The 21,442-nt window shown below is 45.0% G+C and overlaps 1 protein-coding gene across 2 annotated transcripts in view; it reads left to right on the plus strand.

Moving 5' to 3' along the window:
• Positions 1-513: 513 nt before the first annotated feature.
• LOC147883785 (sec23/sec24 transport family protein) overlaps positions 514-21,442 on the plus strand; it is a 183,065-nt gene continuing 162,136 nt past the window's right edge. Inside the window, exons 1-4 of one of the 2 annotated variants that reach the window (XM_087398534.1) lie at positions 514-791; positions 991-1,366; positions 1,543-1,611; positions 14,367-14,420. In XM_087398534.1, the coding sequence (XP_087254660.1) occupies positions 1,039-1,366; positions 1,543-1,611; positions 14,367-14,420 (451 nt within the window). In that variant the 5' untranslated portion in view covers positions 514-791; positions 991-1,038. The remainder of the gene's footprint in view (positions 792-990; positions 1,367-1,542; positions 1,612-14,366; positions 14,421-21,442) is intronic. The other variant, XM_087398535.1, reaches the window with a different exon arrangement.

Genomic DNA, 21,442 nt, shown 5'->3' on the forward strand with positions numbered 1-21,442 from the left:
TCACATGGACACCCACGGGACGAGGCCTCGAAATGATCGTTACCCGACAACTCGGATAGAGGGTTGACATAGATCACACTTGGGGACATTCCCTCCCGGGTCTTGCCCGACCGGGGTCACAGTAGCCCTGGCTAGATGCAAAGCTATGACTAGGAGACTGCACCTTTGAGTGGCCGACATCACTCTATCGCCGATTTCATGCCCCCATTGCCTCGTCCACCCTGATGTTCTGACATTGATAATGATGACGAGATGATGATGAGATAGTCGACTATCGACATGACTATGTTGTACTTACGATTTAGTATAGACATTCTGGCGTTTTTTGCATTTGCATTGGTGTGGATGTTCGTTTTCGTAGCTCCACCACCATAGCTCGTTTGTACTAGGTTTTTCATAGTCTCATATCCCCATCGGTCTTCCGAAGACTTTTCTTTCTTCTTTCTTTCTCACACACACTCACTCATACATACTTTCTTTTTCTAAGAACTCTCTCTCTCTCTCTCTCACACACACACACACACACACAGTTTGCAAATCTCTTTGCATTTGCAAGCGATTGCATCATCCATTTATCTTGACAATCCTTTGAGTCTGGCATAACTTAAGGGAGTAGTCACGAGTACTTGTACTCACTTGTTAAATGCGGGAGGAGTAGAGTTACCTTGAGCTTAATTCAAATCTTGCTGGAGCTGTCATAAAACCAAATCATGGTTAGAGCTAAGGAAGCGAGCACCCATCGGTGATTCTTTCAAAGTTTCGTGAGCTCGTTCATCCCCACGTCACGCCTGGTAAAGCACATCGACCGATCTTCCAAAAAACAGCGAAAGAATAGAGACGGAATGACATGAATAAAATTTGATTGACAAATTTGCAGTGCTGTCGTGCGGGCGGGCGTTGGAGAGAGAGAGAGAGAGATGGTCGCAGGCCGAACCAGTTTGCCTATGGGCAAGGAGCAATCTTTTTGACGATTCTACGTCTCGGTTATAGGTTCACCTGTTATCCTGTGAAACAAATTTCTTATCGCAGCAGACAATCATGGCTGTCCGAGTTTCAATGGCTCAATTCCCAGCTAATCCTGAGATGCAAGAAACGTGTGGGGTGCCTTGGGGTGCTACAGTCTCGCCCTTTGCTGCAGTAGACGAGAATGGCATTCCGCCCGTTTATCTCACTAAGGGCCAACGTCTCCTTCGATGCGAGAGTTGTTGGGGTTACATAAATGCTTATTGCGAGATGGAACCGAATGCCTGGACTTGTGCATTGTGCGATTCATCCAACGCTCTTTCAGATTCGGACATCGCGCGTTACTCGTCGCCTCAATCCTGCCCAGAAATTTCGTCTTCGTTCATCGACCTCGAGCTCGGAGGTTAGCAAGATTCGGTTTATGCATTCATGTTGCTCGTCTTTTACCTTGCGGATCAATACGAGTCATTACACATAAGCGTAAAGTGACGTTTTGGATACGTGGGAGCGTGATCTATTCATTTAAAGTTTCAGTCGCTTGCGGAAATTTGCATAATGACTACTTGCGATTCTGCGCAGAAGATGACTTGGCAGCTAATGAAGACTTCAAGGGTCGACCTGTTTTTGTGGCAGCTGTGGATCTTTCTGGTAAACTGAGTTTTATTGCAGCCGCAGGAAAACCTGATATTCTGTTAGTTGTAAGGTGCTCCAGCGAAGTCAAGGTTACATGCTTGAGAAAGAGCTTTAGGATTAACTTGAAGTTATTATTGCCAATGCCTTTTGATTTGCTTGTTCTCTATAGTTCGTAGATTCTTCTGTTTGTGACATCTACTGATTTTATTAGGTACACCAGGTGATGCCATTTTTAGGTGCTGAAATTCGTTTTTAGAGTAAATTACACAAGTTTGTTATCCTTTAAGGTGTTGCAACTGTGCATGTTTTGCACTACGCCCTTTTCTAGGGTGGACCCTCATAAGAAGACTACATGAACATCCTCGTGTGATCCCATATACCTACCCCACCTAGAAGAAATCAATCTCGGTCTGCCACTTAGCATGCTAGGTAGTCTGATCTACTGGATTAATACCCAACTTGACATGAGTTTTGTAGTGGGATTGCTGTGTCTGTTTTCATCAAAGCCAAGAGTGAGTCATTGGAATTCCTGCAGAAGGGTAATTAAAATATTGTGAAGTGACTGGCAGGTATTCGATCACTTATTTGACAATTACCACGTTGGGGGGGAACTATAATTCAGACTAGGCTAGTGATTGGGATTCGAGACGTTCTACGTCATCTTGTTGTGTCTTCTAGGTTGAGGGGCCATCTCGTGGCCAGTGAGAAGCACTTGAGAGTCGCTCTTTCTGTGACTGAAGTTGAGCATGCACAGCATCTCGTGAGTCTGTATGGCTCCGATGGATTCTAGATGACACGGACGTCCTTCAAGAGGATGTGCCATTGATCTCACGTGGCAACTAGAGTGGCACTGTGTTTCTCTCTTAAATGGTGAGTTGGCCTATCAGCTAGGTTTGGATGCTCCTTTCGGAGAGACTAAAATGAAATCGTTTAGACTTCACATGTAGTTGTAGCTTGAATGAAGAGATTTGGACTACTTTTTGATTAGCCTTCTCCTTTAGTGCTAGCCTTCGTCATGGCTGAGTTTGCCCTTCACCTCTAGAGTGCTGACAGAAACTCAATACGAAGACTTTGTATAAATGGATGCTCATGTATGTATGGGGGTGTGGATTTGTATGTGTGAGAGCATATTTTTATACTATTGTCTACACCCAGTGTTGGGGGTTGATGACGTCAGTGGGGATGTCATAGTAGCTAGTCCCTGCTATGCATGATGGAGTTTATTGTTTTCAATCTTATGAGTGACTATCGTGAGATTGAAACTGCACTATGTTGTGTTTTTAGAGGATGAGTTTGGGAATGTTCCTGGATTCACCTAGGTATATGGCACTGTGTTTCGTGCTTGGAGGAAGCACATCCAGGTTCAATATCATTTGAAGAGGGAGCTGATACGTGATGAATAGATTGAATTAGTCTACTGTCCTAGTTCAGAGAATGTCACTTTTTTCAAGAAAATCTGGAGAGCAAATGGAGTCTACCTCTAGAGGAGGGTTGGACTTTGTGATCCCTTGGCCTGAGCCCCCATATGAGGAGGACTGAGGGCTGGAGATCTAGGTTAGGAGAAGGGACACATGCCTTGAAAGAGCTGTGTGTTTTGAGCCTATTAGGGCCGTTTTGGAAGCCTTCAAAGTGTTATATGAGGAGGGTAATTGTCAGTATTTACAGGCCCCCAGTCTGTCGTAGGATAGCCAAGAGAGGCTTTGACTGGAAGGAAGGAATCTGTTAGAATTTACTGATATGCAGGAGGCCTGAAGTAGTGAGCCTAAGGGTGATTGGGTTCAATTGTTGATCAATAGTCTAGCAAGTAGGTTGCATCAAAGCAAACTCCAGATAGATCATCTGGGTGGATGGTCTGTAGTGGTACGAGGAATTCAAAACCAATACCAATGGGCCCTTAATTTCCATGGTTGGTATATGGTCAGAATTCTCCAACACAATTAAGAATGCCTAAAACCTCCCTCCCTAGAGGAAATCAGATGCAGCAACACGAACCAGGGTGACTGGCAGCAGCAAATGCTGGAGGAAGACTAATGGCCTGGCTAATCAGGATTGAACCTGGAATGAGGACAGCTTTCAAAATTGGGAGTACCTAGAGTCCTGGCCGGCTATCTACAGGCCTGGGCAGGCTCCCCCTGGCAATTCGTCTTGTTTGCTTGGGAGCAAGTGCCTAATTTAGCCATCAGCAACACATTCTTGCAGACAAAGGAAGAAAATGCAGAGCAGCCTACGTCTTCATTAATTAGGGCTGATTTTGGTGGTTATTGGCAGCAGCGAATATGGGCAAGGAGGAGGCCACCTTCAAGGGTTCGTTGTTTTTGGACTAATGGCAGCAAGCAGACGGCAGAGGTCTCCATGGTATAAAGCACCAGCAGCCTTTGGTTTGTGGGTCAAGCATTGTAATCTCATTAGGCTGCTTGCCAGTACATCTTTCAAATGTTTGATCAATTATGCAGCATGCTTATTTGGGTTTTCCCAAGTATAGAGGTTTCTGATCATTGCCCCCCCCCCTTCCGGCCCGAAAGAGAAAATAACTTTCTATTAATTTTCGGAAAAAATAACAATACAAATCAGCTATCCCTATGGCGCTGATCGTGTAAGAAATACAGTGAAAGCAAAAACTGACTGCCGACCAGCCTGTTTTCGGATAACCCAGCTCATTGCCTAGGAAATAGGGGCCAGCAGCCAGGGTGGGTGACCATACAACCAGCAAAAGCCTCGCTTCTTTGAACATATAGAAAACACTTGCAGGCAAAGCCTTGCAGAAACGTGCTCGCCTTTCAGCAGTCATTTGAGTTCCCATTATCCCTGGCTCCCATATGCCGTGCAAGGTGTAGACGGTCTTGCCAGATGGCCATGAGGGTGGTGTTACGTCAACTATAATCGCGAAAGCCTGAGGCTTGGTTATGGTGAGGTTGGAAACCAAAGGGCTCAACAGTATTTGCAGTTAGTGGGGCTTCAAGGGTTTGGGACTAGGTTTATTCCTAGGCCTAGGCATTAACGAGAGGAGGTGCATAGGGAAGCCCAAGAGAGGGCTTTAATGGAAGGGGTACCTTATGGGACACGTGGCACCAAGAGAGGAAGTAATTTGGCAAGTGTTTGGGCTACGAGGCAGAATTCTAAGAATGGAGGTTTTAAAGAGGAACCTCATGTGAGAATTCGAACAGGTTGAGTTCAATGTGGGAAACCGCGTCTGGGTAGAATGAAGGATCAGAGCCCTCTTCTTGTGTTGGTGTTTCATTGGTATCAGAGCCAAGTGTTAAGGTCAGCTTGTGGTTTTATTGCCAAGCCTGATGTAGTGGGAATCTGCGTCTGGGTGGAATGAAGCATCAGAGCCCTCTTCTTGTGTTGGTGTTTCATTGGTATCAGAGCCAAGTGTTAAGGTCAGCGTGTGGTTTTATTGCCAAGCCTGATGTAGTCTATCAATTTCCGTCAATCAGCCACTACGTCTGTCAATTCATGTCTCACAGTTTGTTGATAGTGGGGACTCTTTGAAGCTGTCTGGGCATAGGCTGAGGACTCTTCAGATTTATAAGACACATAAATGGGTTGGATGGCCGAAGGACCAATTGGTTTTGCTGGAGGCTGCAAGTCATTCCCATACATCGGCGAAGTACATAGAGCCCTTCCAGAGCTGAAGGCGGCAACAATATGCTGGTCATATTGATTTCCATTTCCATGACGTTGTCAACGTAGAGCTTGATGAACAGCGGCGCTCATTGATGCTTGAGCATCCCTAGCTAGCTTCTCTAGCAATCAGGTCTTCAAAATATAAAACAAAAAGGACAGGCAGCCCAAAGATCAATCTTGGGGGACTGAAATGCCTCTTTTGTTGGGCAACCTGTTGTGGGCAATACGTGCGCTAGGAGAGGAGAGGAAATGCATTACCAGCAGCAGCGCAGCATAGACTGGTTGAAAGAAAGAAGTGCAGGTCACACAGATACTCCGATGCTTGATGCAATTGGTCCCCCCCCCCTTTCAGAGCGCATGGATTTGGAGCTTTACTTTTGTGAGGAAGCTAAGGAGTGATTAAGCCTTGAGTAGGAATAAATGACGACTTGAGGCGGCAGCTTGACAAAATACACAGAAAGGAAATACATAAATCAGAGAAGAACAGAAGCCACATCATCAAAGGTCACTAGCCTTTGGAAAAGCCATGTTAGCAACCTTTTGCCCCCTGTTACTCTCTAAGGTTCCCACTTGATACGTTCACCCCCCCTCTCTTCTAAAGCTTTAAAGGTCTTAAGGTCCTTCTTCTTTCTAAGGTCCTTGAGTGCTCACCTCACCAAATTCAAAGCGAAGGATCGAAGATGGAAATGGAGGGGGTCCAATGGTACATTGATGTTAGAAAGTGAGAAATCAAATCATGTGTCAACAAAAGAGTGAATTGGTTTTGAATTCAAATTGCAAGACCTCAAACAAATAACAGGGAAGTGGGCATCAATAAAGCTTATTTACACTTACTGGAAAATTCTCATTTTACAATGACGGTCTAGAGAGAGAGAAAATGATTTAGTGCGTGAGGATAGGGCGAGAAAAGGAAAGGCCATTGTTGAAGAGGAAGCACATGAGGAACATGTGAGGAAACACACGAGGAAACTATGGATTTGGAGCTTGTGGATTATGGTGATTACGGAATTCCGTACTCAGAATTAATAAAACTAGAAACCAGAACACAATATGGAAACGTAGATAGAGTCCATTAATGACTCGTTAAAAACTCTTACCAAAGTTGTATCTTGTAGGCCATTCTATGGGCTTTAATGGGTGCCTTTTATTCCTTGGTATGTGCCTTGTAGGCCTAGTTATAGTCAGTCAGGACTATTGGTATAGTTTGTACATGTACCACCTAGGTTAGTTAGGACACGAGGCCAGTTAGGGCATTTAGCCTTAGGGTTTTGTCATAATGGCTCTCTCTTGAGCCCCCATTCATTGTAGCAGCATTTCGCTTTCCCAAGCTGTTTGGCAGCCTCTAGAGCCCTCATTTTTGCTGGTCTTGCTGGTTTCTACACACCCGTGAGTGTTTGAGGCCTCTCCAAGCACTTCTGTCGCGAAAACCCTGATTATGACGCGAGAAGATCGCATTTTGGAGCAGCTACTGCGAAGGGAGGCGCATTCGGAGCATTTTCCTCACGTGTGAATCCGTACAGCCGTACGGACTGTACGGAACTATCGGATCTGCATTTAAGGCAGTACGGAGCATTTAATGTCTGTATGGACCTATTTCGCCCACGTGTATGGCATGTACGGCTGTTTTTGGGATTGACATGCTTATTAAATTTCCGTATGGACGACTGACAGGCTCATAATTAGCTGTACGGACTGTTGTCAGGTCATAAATAGCTGTACAGACTCTTGTCAGGTATTGATGAGATTATGTCTGATTCTCAGCTTGTTTCTAATACCCTTGGTGGGTTGCCTGATTCTTATCAGGGCTTTGCTACTACATTGAGGTTGGTTGCAGGTGGCAATGCCAACCATTTCTCTTTTGTTGGTTGCTCTTCTTCTTCACGAGGAGCAAAGTCGTGCAAATCGCAATGCTTCTATGGCTAGTGATCAAGCCTTTGCAGACCAGCACGAAAACAAAGGCAAAGGCAAGGTTTCAGCTGGTAAACCCCCTCATTCAAATGCTGATCATTCACATGGTGCCTCTTTACATCAAGGGAAGAGAACCATACTTTATTTAAAAGAAGGGATGAGAGGGAAATATCAAAATACTAGCTAGGTGGCTTTACAAGAATGAGCGTGTCTCATCAAGGAATAGCCCCTTCCTTTTATAGCCAAAAGAGGGGGTCTCTCCACATTAATGTATCCTCCCACATGCATGGTGTGTGTGGAAAAGTCTCCCATGTGGGCTAGGTGGTTACGTACTCTCAATTGTGTGCGACAACCCTTTGCCTCAATTTTCCACATAAATCAAGCCCCATATCTCAAGTCTATGATACTCCCTTGGTCTCTTTCCAATTTTATAATATGTTCAAACCTCTAGGAGGACAAGTGGAGGGTTGGCACAAGGAATCTTGCCACCTCATCCTACTTTCCCCATTATTTAACTAGCTCTCTTGGTCCTTCTATACCTCCCCCACATGGGCCTATCCCATATGGAGGAAATAACTCAATATAATAGCCATCTCCACCTATTTTATATTGCTTCTCCCATGGACTTTGAGCCATATCTCACTAAATGCAGCCTAGGTGGAGGGGTGGCACATGGAGGAGCCATGCCACCTTGCATTTTATAATATTACTATCATGGATTATGTACAACACACCTTATGGGTCCTCTTACATGGAAGGGTGGGACATGGTCATGCCCTACCACCTCAACCTTGGGCCCTATGCACACCATAGTTTATTATACTATTGCCACATATACAAACACACATACATATTAATGCCTTTTTCCTTAGACAATTTTATCCATAACAGTACCTGCTGCAAAAAGTCTTCCAAAGGCAACAGGAGGCTTTCCAAGGCAACACGGGGCCTTTCTACAATTCCAAGGAACCAAAGAAAGGACTGTTTTGCTGGAAATAAAAGGAGTCAATGCAATAGGAGCTTACCAAGTGAAATTGACCAAAATTACAGCAAGAAAAAGTCTCCAAACTTGAGCACAGATAGTCACCCTTGTAGGAGAGGTGAAATGGACAACAAATGGCAACTGAGGGTGCCAAAAGAAGCTGGAATGTGGAATTACAGCAAGAGCATGTGCTCAACAGCAATCAAGAGCTTGTGTGGAGGCTCCCACAAGTGAAGGCTAAGAGAAGGCCTAAAAAAGAATGCAGCAGCAACCTGAGGGGACAAGTTGGCAGCCCGAGGTATAGAAGCAGCAAATGAGATCAAGGGGGCTTCAAGAGAGGTCTCCAAAATGCAGCAGCAGGCTCCAAATGACCAAGTCGGCTGGTGTAGGGCTCCAAAATGTAGCAGGACTCCATGTATGCAAGGCGGCTGATGTAAGTGCTCCGTACTGTAGCAGCAAGCAGAAAATGAGCAAGTCGGCTGTCTAGGGCACTCCAAAATGCTGTAGCAGCCCACATGTGTGAAAGGTGACTGATTTGGGTCTCCTGTAGGCGTTGAAACAGCAAGGCGGCTCCTTTAGGTGCTCCAAAATGCAAACCAGGGCCAAATTGCAGCACTAGGAGCAGTCGGGTATGTAGCAGCAGCACCAAAAAGTGTTTTCTTTTGACGAAAAGCCTCCAAATGCCCTCGGGTGACCACACGTGTGAACGCGCCTTGAAATGTGTGCAGGCCAGCTTCCTTACAGGCTGCCAAACAGCCTCGAATGAGACCTAGAGGACTCCGGGTGGCTGGAAATGGCTGAGGGAAAAGACCCTGACTTGCTCTGATATCACTGTTAAGCTAGGGCAAGAGATGGAAGCAATGGAGGTGGAGGCGATGGAGAAAACCGTACTGCTGTAATGAATTGCTGCAATCATGAAATGAGTACAAAGTGCAACCAATATAACAAAATGCCTAGGGCAAGCGTCCTAGCAGTACTAAGTGCACTAACTGGTACATGTGCTAACTGTACCATGTGTCCTAACTGCTATAACTAGGCCTACAAGGCACATACCAAGGAATGGATGGCACCTATGGACAGCCCATAGAATGACGTACATGTTAAAGAAAGTTGACTCCAGTTAACTAGAATTAGTTGCATTTTTTAATGCTCTGCATTGGTTAGTGAACACCGTGGGGACGCCCACAAAGGACTAGGAGTAATCCAAGGACTAGAATGCATGCATTTGACTAACCTCTAATGGGTCAAAGTGTTGTATATTTTTTGTGCAAGGTGTAAGGAGGGTGCTTAATTTTACACTTTTTAAAGGGGAAAGCATAAGACAAGTGGTGCCCCATTAATGAAGGGGCCACTTGAGTTGAAAGCATTAAAGGCGGCTCACATTATGGAGAAAAGCCCATGCTTTTGGAGAAAGCCGAGCTTTCTCAAAGAAATCGCCTATTCTAGACAAGAAAAGCAGGCCTAGCTTTTAGAAAGCACATGCTTTCTAGCTGGCTGGCCTAGTCTATAAAATAAGGGCCTCTAGGCTCCCAGTGGTGTTGAGAATTGTATCCAGACTGTGCTTCCTCCTGGGCCACCTGGTATTCTATTGCAATAAAGACCTTCCGGGAGGGGTGCAGCCCTTATTTCTGGCTCCCAATGCTGCGTTTTTCTTCTCTCTCTCCCTCTCCTATACTCTCACTATACAATGATTTACTTTCCAACCCCATTGTTGAGTTTCTATCGTGCTGCTCTGAGTTTTCAGCATCCAAACTAAGTCAATTCTAGATGTGCTTTGTGCTAGGCAACTGAAATTGTCCTTCCCTTGCTGTGATTTGAATCCAGCTTGTTCCAGAGTTAGTTTTTCAGGTGCGAATGAACAAAGGAGCTATGTTTTGACCTATCGACTTGAGTTTGAGGTTTGGTTAAGGTTTCAGTGCTATCAGAGCACAGTCTTGCCACTTTCCTTGGTGGCAACGATCCAAAGAATCATCAGATTGAGCAGTCTCGAGCGGCTGCACATTGAGAGCAACTCACCTTCGACGAGGCACTGGTTTGAGATTGTTGCTTGTATGTACTTGGGGTCCTCTTCTCAAGTCTGATCTTCACAATGAGACCAACCATGCAGGGCAGTTTGAGTAGAGGATATATGGGACCTGCCAGACTTGAGCGTTAGTGCCTTCAGTCCCATTTTCAGGATCAGGACCAAGTCTCTTCTTTTCGACTATCTTTTGTCTAGGTGGGATGTACGGCAGGCCCTTTTAGGGGATAGGTCTATCCGAGATTGGTCCCGCCTCGAGAGACTACAAGTCCTACTTCTTTCGAGGATGATCCGTAGCAAGCCACCATATTCTGTTAGTAGAGTTTGGGGCTACCCCTCTACAGCTTGATGCATCCTTCTTTAGGTGGTCACATACCTTCACAGAGTCCAGGAACACAATACGACGTCATTTGTACAATGCAGGCTACCGTGCTAGCCTTGACCTCATCTATGCTCTAGAGGCAAGGGAGATCAAAGGAATTGGTACTCGGACACGTAGATGGTTTGTAGGCCTGGGACCCCATATAGACAAAATTGCGACGGTTTAAGTATAGCCTTGAGGCTCCATCCTCTCCGCTCACCTATCTTGAGGTGAACTAAGTCATCGGAGAGGACCTCCTATAGCTCCACATGTACAAGAGGTGGCTAGCGTCCCAGTAGCTCTCGATAAAACTCAGCTTCTGTAGAGATCATTACCTACAGACCTTGGAGGAGGGCTTTTCCAAACCCCCCTGGTGATACTTCGATCCATCTCCCACATGCATTGAGGATCTCGATCGGGTAGTTGTGGGCAATATCTCACTGACTATGTATTGACATAGGACGGGTAGATGGCATTCCACATGAGAGATGGATCTCTAATTTAAGCGATATGCAGGATGTTGAGACAGAGAGCACTTTGCGTTTAGATGCCTTGTGTACTCTGAGATCCGTGGAGGGCACCACTGTCTGTTCAAGAGCTGATTTCGGTTCACTCAGATATTTTCTTGGTCCATCTTGATCAGCAATGCATGGCCACTTTCCTCCTCGACACCCAATGACATAAAGGCGAGCACAGAGGAGAGCCCAAAATGGCCCATCAGAGCCCAACCAGAGGCTTTTTGGTGATTGGAGCCAAGGTACTTCAGCTTGAAGTGTAGGACCTTATGGGCATCAGATTCCAGGGCATTGAAATCAATATAGGAAGAGAAAACAAAACTTAAGCTATGCGTAGATGAGCTCAAGGCCAGCCAAGGGCAAGTCTTGGAGGAACCAAGAGGATGGAAGGAAAAAGACAGCCAAGATGAAAGAGTAAGCTAGGGAGGCTAAATCGCGGTCGCAAGTGATCAAAAGACACAAAACTTCTAAAAGCTGTTCAAGAGACCTTTGAGGAGGATACTTGGAGAAAAAACAAAGCCTCGAACCTCAAAAGGGTGGGCAAGAAAGAAGATGCAGTCAGCCCATTAGAAACAGCTTGGGAACTCCTCCATACAACTTTTGGAGTAGCAATAAACTAGATTAAGAATGCCTAGATGGTTGGGATGGATGATTTAAATCTCCAAGAGGTGGCTCGTTGGGTGACAAGTGCTACCATCAGTCCGTTTGCCCAAGTCAAATAGTAAAGAGGAGATGCCTGTGGTCCTCATGTGAGGGTCCACCTGAGGGTGAGTATGTCGTGTTGTGCTCTCTGGGTCCCTGTTATGACGCTTCTCCTGCTGCCTCTTTTAATGAGGCTCTCTGCTCCTCTCTTCTAGTTCTTTTAGAATAGTTCTTTTAGAATAGAAGGGTCAACTCCCCATTTGTAAGCTCCCAAATGAGGAGAGTATGGGGAAGTGTAGCTGGATTATGGAGGGAGAGAAAGGCTGCCATGTGGGCTGTGTTGGAAAGGTCACCTCCCCATCTGTAAGCCCCCAAATGAGGAGAGCATGGGGGAGGGAGACCTAGGGCAAGGTATGCCCAGAGAAAGGGGACAGCCACTGTACGGATCAGTACGGGCTGCTGCAGGGCAGTGTACGGAAGGTGTGCAGGGTGCGCTAGGGTCGAGACAAGGGCTGAACAGAGGCTGGAACAGGCGTCACATGGCGGCAAACAGTGGCGCAGGGCCACGTGGCAAGGCGGGGGAGCAGAGGCCAGCAAATGGGCAACCGACCAGCAGTCGGCCCTTTCTAGGGCTGCTGGGTCAGTTGGCTGGCCAGGCTCTTGGGCCTATATAAGGAGGGCCTTTGTGCCCTCATAACTTATCACTTGGAGCAGCAATTCAGGGAGCAGCAGGAGCAGCAGAACAGTCACCTGTGGGCCTCTATCCAGGAGGATTCAAGTGGGCTGTAGAGGTGCAGACCTAGCTCAGAGTGCTGCCCACCTAGGCTGGTGCAAAGACAGCAAGGTGGAAGGGATGTGGACGGAAAGTCTACTTACGCTCAAGGTGGAGCACACGGGCTTGAGTCTAGAGATAGCCAGCATATAGGAGAAGTACCTTGTGGTAAGATCAGAGGACCACACCATTGGTGGGACTTTGGATCTATCTCTTTTGTATTGTGTCCATAGTTTTGGACGGAAATATATTATTTCCATAGTTTTGGATGGAAATATATTATTTTGGTGGTTTCTCTATCTGGCTGGTTCATTGTCTATTGATGAGTCTGCACATCTATTTTATGCACATAAGTTAAGAAGTTTGTGATTCCACATCCCACACCACATTGTGTGAGCTCGTGGGCATTACTATTAGTCTTCCGCTGTGCGTACCCTCTGTTGGGTAATTTTTAACAGGCTGCACATAGGTTGCCACATGGGCGGCTCACATATATCCTTCTTAGTTTGTTTCATGATTCACTCACATGGTTTACCAAGCTTTGAAAGTTGCTATGGCAAGTAATTATACAAATTTAACTTAACTCAAATGCTTTGTTTTGCAGCAAGTTGTGGATGAGAGTGCTTGTTATGTGCACCCAGGAGGAGGTTTTACTAACTTTTACTTGGCCTTTATGAATTATGCAAAGATACGCAAATATGGCTGATCGTTTGGGAGAGACTAAAATGAAATGGTTTAGACTTCACAAGTAGTTGTAGCTTGAATGAAGAGTTTTTGGACTACTTTTTGATTAGCCTTCTCCTTTAGTGCTAGCCTTCGTCATGCCTGAGTCTGCCCTTCACGTTCAGAGTGCCGACAGAAACTCAGTACGAAGACTTTGTATAAATGGATGCTCAAGTATGTGTGGGTGTGTGGATTTGTATGTGTGAGAGCATATTTTTATACTATGGTCTACATCCAATGTTCGGCGCTGATGACGTTAGTGGGGATGTCATAGTAGCTAGTCCCAGCTATGCGTGATGGAGTTTATGGTTTTCAATCTTATGAGTGACTATCATGAGATTGAAATTGCACTATGTTGTGTTTTTAGAGGATGAGTTTGGGAATGTTCCTGGATTCATCTAGGTATATTCTTAAGCCCTATTAGCGAACATGCAAATTTCACCTCGTGAAGTTTTCGTCCATGTTGTGGCCTGCAAGTATTGCGGTAATTCTTTCTATCTTAAATGGTGCATTGCCCTATCAGCTAGATTTAGATGCTTGTTTAGGAGAGACTAAAATGACATCGTTTAGACTTCACAAGCAGTTGTAGCTTGAGTGTAGAGTTTTTGGACTATTTTTTGATTAGCCTTCTCCTTTAGTGCTAGCCTTCGTCATGGCTGAGTCTGCCCTTCACCTTCGGAGTGCCGACAAAAACTTAGTATGAATGTGTGGGTCTTCACCTCCGGAGTGCTGACAGAAACTCCGGAGTCTGCCCTTCACCTCTGGATGCTCAAGAATGTGTAGGTGTGTGGATTTGTATGTCTGAGAGCATATTTTTATACTATGGTCTACGCCCATTATTGGGTGCTAATGACGTCAATGAGGATTTCATAGAAGCTAGTCCTTGCTATGCGTGATGGAGTCTATGGTTTTCAGCCTTATGATTGACTATCATGAGATTGAAACTGCACTATGTTGTGTTTTTAGAGGATGAGTTTGGGAATGTTCGTGGATTCATCTAGGTATATGCAAAGATGGCTGCTTGACTTAGAAGTTGGTGTAGTTCAGGCTACGCGTTAATGATCTGGATGTTTGTGAAGAGAGGTTTCTACGACCATATTAGTATGATGCATGCAAAGTTTCATGCCTTTTTATTGATTATTTTTGAAGTGAGATACTGGGACTAAGTTTTTGGTTTCCTTTAACCGGCGAAGTGAATTATAAATCTCTCTCTTTTGCAGCTTCGGAAGAGTTTTTGGAGTTGGTCAAAAGTGCTCTCCTTGCTGCTTTAGAAGGTGGAGATACTTTTCCATTTTCGTTGTAGATTGTGGTATTGTTGCAAACTCTGAAAGATTTTATCAGCAAAAGTTTTTGTGAATCCCATTTGCTTGCAAAAGGAGAAGGTGAGATTGCATGCTAGAAAACAGGCACAACTATCATTGTATATCATTATTCTGTGACACATTGTTTGTCGTGCAGTAATCTAAAGGCTCCATTTTCAAATAAAATGTTTTAGAGCTGTAGGATTTTTCCTCATTGATCCACCTGCCATATAAGGTCGAACAACATGGCTTAATCAATTACCTTGGATTAAGTTTGTCTTGATGTCACCTTGGACGGATATATGTGATTGGCTGGATGTCTTTGTTGGATGTTACTATGATCTTGGGTGTCATGTGCTTATGAAGATGGAAGGGATCTGTGGAATCCTTGCTGGGCATATCAGGTTTCATTTCAAATGACTTAGGGCAGGGGTTAGGACGCATATTGGGCTAAGATCGTACAGTGCGGCTGAAGTATTTCCTTGAATTAACATGGAAAACATGAAGCTTTGAAGCCGCCTGGATGTAGCTTATGGAGATTGCAAGAGTTCCCAGGAAGATTAGCTCTATGATGCAATTTTAGTGACTAAATCACTCCAAAGGTTAGATTCAAGGGTTACATGCAGAATAATGGTTGTGAAAAGACTGCCTCCCCTTCTAGCTATTACTTTGTATTCCTCCACTGAAGGAGCGTGAGGGGTTCATCTTTAAATAAATAGGAGGGTCCCTGTTTTCTTGGCGGAGATATCATGAGCCTCCTTCATTGTGCAAATGGATGGTTCTTATCACTCTTCCTACAATATATTTTGGACCAGAAATTTGGATAAAATAATTAAAAGACCCTCCAAATAGGATCCGAATCTCTGTCCAGTTATTTTGCTGCCTTACAAAAATTTGGTTAGCTCTTTACAAGGCTTAGTTTTTCTAAAAGATTACTTGTTTCATCAATAAAAAATGACTTCTAACGGAGAATAGCAAGCTCTCGCCTACAAGGAACGAGGGTGAAGCCCACACGTGACACATGTAAGAAAGCATTAGCATCAATTCCACATATAATTGGTGGCACAATATGGATGGTTCTTATCACTATAAGGCCATATAATTGCCTCCTGTGGTGGGGTATTGTTTTTTTTTTTTTTGCAAAAAGGAGACTTCTATTAAGTAAGAAAGAAACTCGCTAGAGCAAGCTCTGTGCGGAAATACAACATGCTAGGCATGTAATAAAAAACACCTCAGAAGAATGAGGTAGAAAGAAACCAAGGCTGAGGCTGAAAATGCCAACTCAACCCTGTAGAAGTCTCAGCAAAGAAGGGAGAGTCTCTCCAATCCTTGAGAAAAGTAATTCTCCTGGAGGAGGCTGCTCGAGATGATCCCTGCATGGTCGCCTATATGGCCATCAGAGTGTGTACCGTATCTGTCTAAGTACTGGCCAAGGTCTGGGAAGGGTGAACATGAGAACCCTCCATAGCCTCAGTGCATCTGGCTCTCCAAATGTGCCATGCTGCAATGCTAGCTAAAACCTCCCATGGAGAGTCAACCGAGGAATGAGCAGCCCTGAAGAGAGTGGCCGGAACATCCTCTAGAGAGCACGACTCCACATTGTGTCGTCGGATGTGAAGAGCCCAAGAGGAGTCATGTCTCTCAAAGAAAACCTGGGGCCCTGAAAGAGTGAGCCAAGCCACTGATCCCCAAGTCATATAGAAGGGGAGGCGAACAAAAGTGCAGAAAAGTCTTGCAATCCCCTTCCATATGATTCTTGCCTGTCTGCAATCCCAAAGGCAGTGTTGTATTGTCTCCAAAGTAGAAGGGCAACGAGGGCAAGTAGGGTCAGTCCCGAACCTGGATCTCCATTGGTTCACTGCTATCCCACCATGAATAGAAAGCCAAAAGAAGAGAGTGATTTTTCTATTCTGGTGGGATTTCCAGAGCCTTCGCCAAAAAATTTTCTGCAAGTCTGCAGAAATCTGAAAATTCTCCCAATGAGGAGCTTTGGTGGGCCTCCAACCCCTACAGCTGAGCTGGAATTTCCTGGCTTTACTGACCGTGTAACGAAAGAAGGGGATGCCCTTCTCTCGGTGCCCTTCATCTATCCACTCCCATTCCCCAGGGTCCCATTGCAAAAGCTTAATTGGGACACCTCCATAGAGCCACAGCCTCCATGAGCCCAGGGCAATGAGTAGCGGGTCATGATCCAAGTACCACTGTGAAAGAGAGCCATGCTTCATGAAGCCCACTATCCTGACTGGCTGAAACGGTACCTCTAACAAAATACCGTTTGTGGATCTGGACAGCCTGCCCCCCGAAGAAACATAAAAAACTAGGGCATCCTCATGTATGTTATGTAAAGCAATCACCTACAAAGGAATGCCCAATCTGAAAAATACCCCTATCCAGGTGGAACAAGTAATAGGCATATCATCTGTGTCTACCCAATCCAAGGGCAAGGCTGCATCAATCTGTTGGACTCTCACTGCACTTCCTCTGAGATTATGAACCACCTGGGCCTGTCGGTCTAGAGGAAGCATCCTGAAGGCTTTCCATGCTCCCACAGTAGATGCAGGGCCCTTCTCCCATCTGGGCCTTTGCATGTAAAGAGAAGCTCCAAGTGGTCTGCCATGCTCATCCAAAATACTGTCATTCCACATGATAGGCTGCCTTTCAATCTCTTCACGGGTGGATGGGGGAATCCTGCGAAGAGTACTCTTGAAGCTGGCCCATGCTTTCAGGATAGCAACCATAAGAGGGGAAGAAGGAGATCTGAGATGGGTTGTGGTGAAAACCCATCTGGTACTGTGTGTCCAATCCTCTCCTAAAGTGAGTGTGCGAGACTGTAGGCATCTGATAAAGAAATCCTTTCAAGGCTCTTGCCCTGGCATAAGTCCTCTCACAACGACCTTGCAGAGTAAGGCTCTGCACTGTAGATCCGGGTCGATGATATTCAAACCCCCTTCTCTTGTAGGAAGAATCAAGGTCTCCCAAGCCACCCTGGTTGTAACATCAGTTGTGCCATCCATACCACTCCATAAAAAGTTTCGTGCGGGCCTCTTAAGCTGAGTGATACAATCCCTAGAGTGGCACCAACAAGAGCATACAAACCATGCTGTGGCTAGCAGAACCTGGTTAACCACCACCACTTTGGATGCCAAGTCAAGTTTGGCTGAGCTCCAGAAAAGGAGCTTTCTTCTGATGCTCTCCAACACCGGAGCAAAATGTTGTAAAGGAGAGATGCCCACCCCAATCTGGCAGCCCAAATATCTGACAGAGACACCCCTCAGTACCCAAGTGAAACCAATATCATTACCCCAATCCGGGGTGTCATCATCGCAAATCCAAAAACCATTGGATTTATGCCAATTAATGTGCGCACCTGCAGCCGTGCAAAATAAATCCAAGGCTGTCCGGAAGGAAGTGAGTGTCCTGGGGGAGGCATTTAAAAAAACAGCCGTGTCATCTGCCAACTCACTATCCAGTAGCTCTTCTTCCCGATGGAGAGGAAGCCTCAGCCCATAAATATCAGCTTGAGATCTAAGGTAGATACTCATAGCTTCCGCCACAAACAGAAAAAGAAAAGAGGCAAGAGGACAACCCTGGTGGACTGATCTAGAGATCTGAAATCTGTCCCCTCTTACCCCCCTAATAAGCACGTGGCTATGGGCTGATCTGTAGAGAGAGGATACTCCTCTAATCCATGCATCTGAAAAACCAAAGCGAGATAGAGTACCCTCTAAAAAATCCCAGTCTACTCTATCGTAAGCTTTCTCGAAGTCCAAGAGTAGAATGGCTAACCTCTGGTGGCTCTGCATGGCCCATTCTGAGGCCTCCCAAAAGGAGAAAATATTATTGAAAATACTTCTGCCATGCACAAACCCTGTCTGCGTGTCATGAATCAAATCTGGAAGAAAAATCTGTAGTCCCAGACTGATCGCTTTCGCCAGAATCTTGTAAAAAGTGCCCAATAGAGTGATGGGTCTCCATTGTGACACTAGATTCCTATTACCCCATCTATAAGTGAGTTAGGCATCTCACCAGAGTCCCATACGCCTTGTAGGGCTGATGTAATGTGATCACTAATCTGCTCCCAAAAAGTAATAAAAAAAGAAGGGGTAAGTCCATCCGAACCTGGGCACTTGCCCTTGTGAAGGGCAAGTAATGCAGTCTTGAATTCTGCATTGGTGAAAGGTGGATCGAGAGAAACATACATCTCATCCTTCACCCAATACATGGATACATTGCCAGATAACCTCTCAGGCATCATCTATGGCCTGTGTGCCTGGATTTGCAGTAAGAAGGGATGCAAAAAATTCTGAAGCTACACGCATGACGGCATCAAGATCTGACTGTAACACCCCGTCTGAGTCAACAAGCTGCGAGACACTATCTCTACTATGTTTGGGCCCATGAGTAGAGAAAAAGTGTTTGTTGACCCGGTCACCCATCTGAATCCAAAAGGATTCCCGTGCATGAAAGGTCGAAATTGATTTAATTGATTTTTAAAACTAAAAATCGTTGGATAAAAACTACTTAATCAAGGGTTTTGGCCCTGAAAGGGGACTATGGAATGGTTGTGGTTTTGTGTAGATGATGGTTTTCCTTTGAGAAAAGTCATGTTGACTTGTTTAGGCTGCTATTAAGTGTAATTATAGTGGTAATTATAGTTAGTTAGAACTTTAGGGCTAGATTGTGGTATCCCATGTTATTCCCAACTTCTATTTCCTTTTGCAGGGCCTCACTGGCATTGCCACCTTGTCTTCCTAGGTGATTGTTACATTGGTCATACCACGCATTGATGCATTTATTAGATTTCTGGTCTGTGAAGCAACGTGAGGATATCGTGCCATTGATGGTTTTGAGATAGTTCCAATGAATCGCCAAAAGCGTGTGAGAAAATAACAAATAACTCTCAACACCTTTCGCCTCTATATAATCACTCCTCCCTCGATAAGATTTTCATCTACTTTCCAAGCTAGCATCATCTGTCACCTTATCTTCTTAGTACATATCTGCCATGGCTCCAAACACACTATTCAAAATTTTTGGACTTTCTCTCTTGGTTTGGACTTTCTTTTGGAGCATATCCTCTCCACTCAACTTCACTTAGTGAGCTAAAAAATTGGGTTTTTTAGAGCACTAAATGGGTCACTTATATATAAATATGGCCTTATTAAGCTAAAAAGTCAAGTGGTGACATCTAATTTAGAAAAAAATGGCTCAGTGAAGCTATAATTTCCAAACTCGTGGCATGGTGCCCCCATCCAATAACTATAATAATAATAATAGTAGTCTTCTAACTCTAGTTCAATTTTAACACTATGAAGTGAAAATATGACACCATATGAAAAGAGTTTGTTGAATTCAACATATAAGTGGTGTATAGATACACCATTTTTTTGAAAAAAAAGAGTTTGTTGAATTCAATATATAAGTGGTGTATAGATACACCCTTTTTTTGAAAAACAAACCATACAATAAATTATCTTATCGGTGGTGTGTAGATACACCATTTGTATGGAAAAAAGCATACAAAACATTATCTTATGCATCTGAATCTCGTTCAGAGTCATCAGATTCATGTAATGTATTTGCGCTTGATGGGTCAAGTCTTGCCAAATGATGTTTAATATGGACACGACTTGGATCAGGGATTGTGATACATTTTTCAACATTGTATCCATGCTCTGATCCAACAATGTCTGTATATGAGCCCTTGCTGTAGCAAGGTGCTCCTGAATCCCAGCATCTGTGGGTCTCTTCTGCTCTTCCAGCTGAAGGGACGCTAACTGCTGGTGTATACCAATCTCACGTCTCTTGGAATCAGCGACTGTATGATAATAGTCACTAATTTCGGATAAGGCTGCAACTACCTGAGATGGGCGGATAACTCCACCTTGTATGTGAGAAACCCAAATCTGTAAAATATCCTCCGTGAGGCTCTCCTCTGCATAAAAAGCATCCGGAATCCTGACACTGGCAGAGCGTCCTCTCCGATGAGGCTCAAGAATCTGCAACACCACTGGAAAATGATATGAGGTGGAAAGCCTAGTAGAAATGCATACAGATCCGCCTTTGTCAAGTGCCCAATCATCTACAGTGCATGGATGGGCATGTGTACTCTCCTATTCGACCAAGAGTACAGGAGTGACTGTGGCATAACATGACAGGCATCATCAAACCAAGTGTCCCTGTCATTGTACTGAAAGAGAAAGGCATCCCACGCTGCCCTCTCCAAAGAATGAATTCCACCTTGTTTGCCTCCCTTTTTGTCTGATGGCAACTCAACCATGTTGAAATCGCCACCAGTGATCCAAGAATCTGCAATGGGGGCCCAAGAGAGTAATTCCTTCCAAAAGGAGACCCGCTCCCCTCTGTTGTTGGGAGCATAAAGATTGAGAAGACCAATCTTACGCCCTTCAATCAAAATAATGATCCATTGAGCTCTAGAGGGAGAGATAATACCATGACTAGCAACCAAGGGGAGAATAGAAGGAGAGACCGAAATGCAAGTACCTCCCCTTGTGCCCATAGCAAGCGACCAAAAGGTATGTCATGAAAGCAGTTTGCCAGACTTAGAGCAATCACTGGCATCCAACTTGCGTTCTTGGATAAAAAGGATATCAATAGCACCTCCAGTGACACCTGGATGAAGCTGATTCCGGATCAACTGCCTATGGCGACGGTGTGGAACTCTGCCTAGGCCGTGTATGTTCCAGCTGACTATCCTCATTGACAAGAGGATGCTGGATGGAAAGGCTTACCCGACCTAGGAGAGGAGACCAGCTTCCCTTGGGCCGAAACACTCCTGCTGAGGACGGGAAACTCAACGGGTGAAAGGATCCCCACATCTGCTGAGGGGGAGGCCCTATCAAAAGGAATCCCAATGACCAGGACCCCTAAGGTGGAGGGCACAAACTCCTCATCATCCATGAAAGTTGCCGAATCTGCCACTGCCGAAAAAGAGTTTCTGAGAAGCAAGTTTGGCCGAGGAGTGTGAAGAAGAC

Source organism: Dipteris shenzhenensis, chromosome 27, assembly GCF_047967505.1.
Source record: "Dipteris shenzhenensis isolate YYH24624 ecotype China chromosome 27, Dip_SZ_1.0, whole genome shotgun sequence".
NCBI classification, from domain to species: Eukaryota; Viridiplantae; Streptophyta; class Polypodiopsida; order Gleicheniales; family Dipteridaceae; genus Dipteris; species Dipteris shenzhenensis.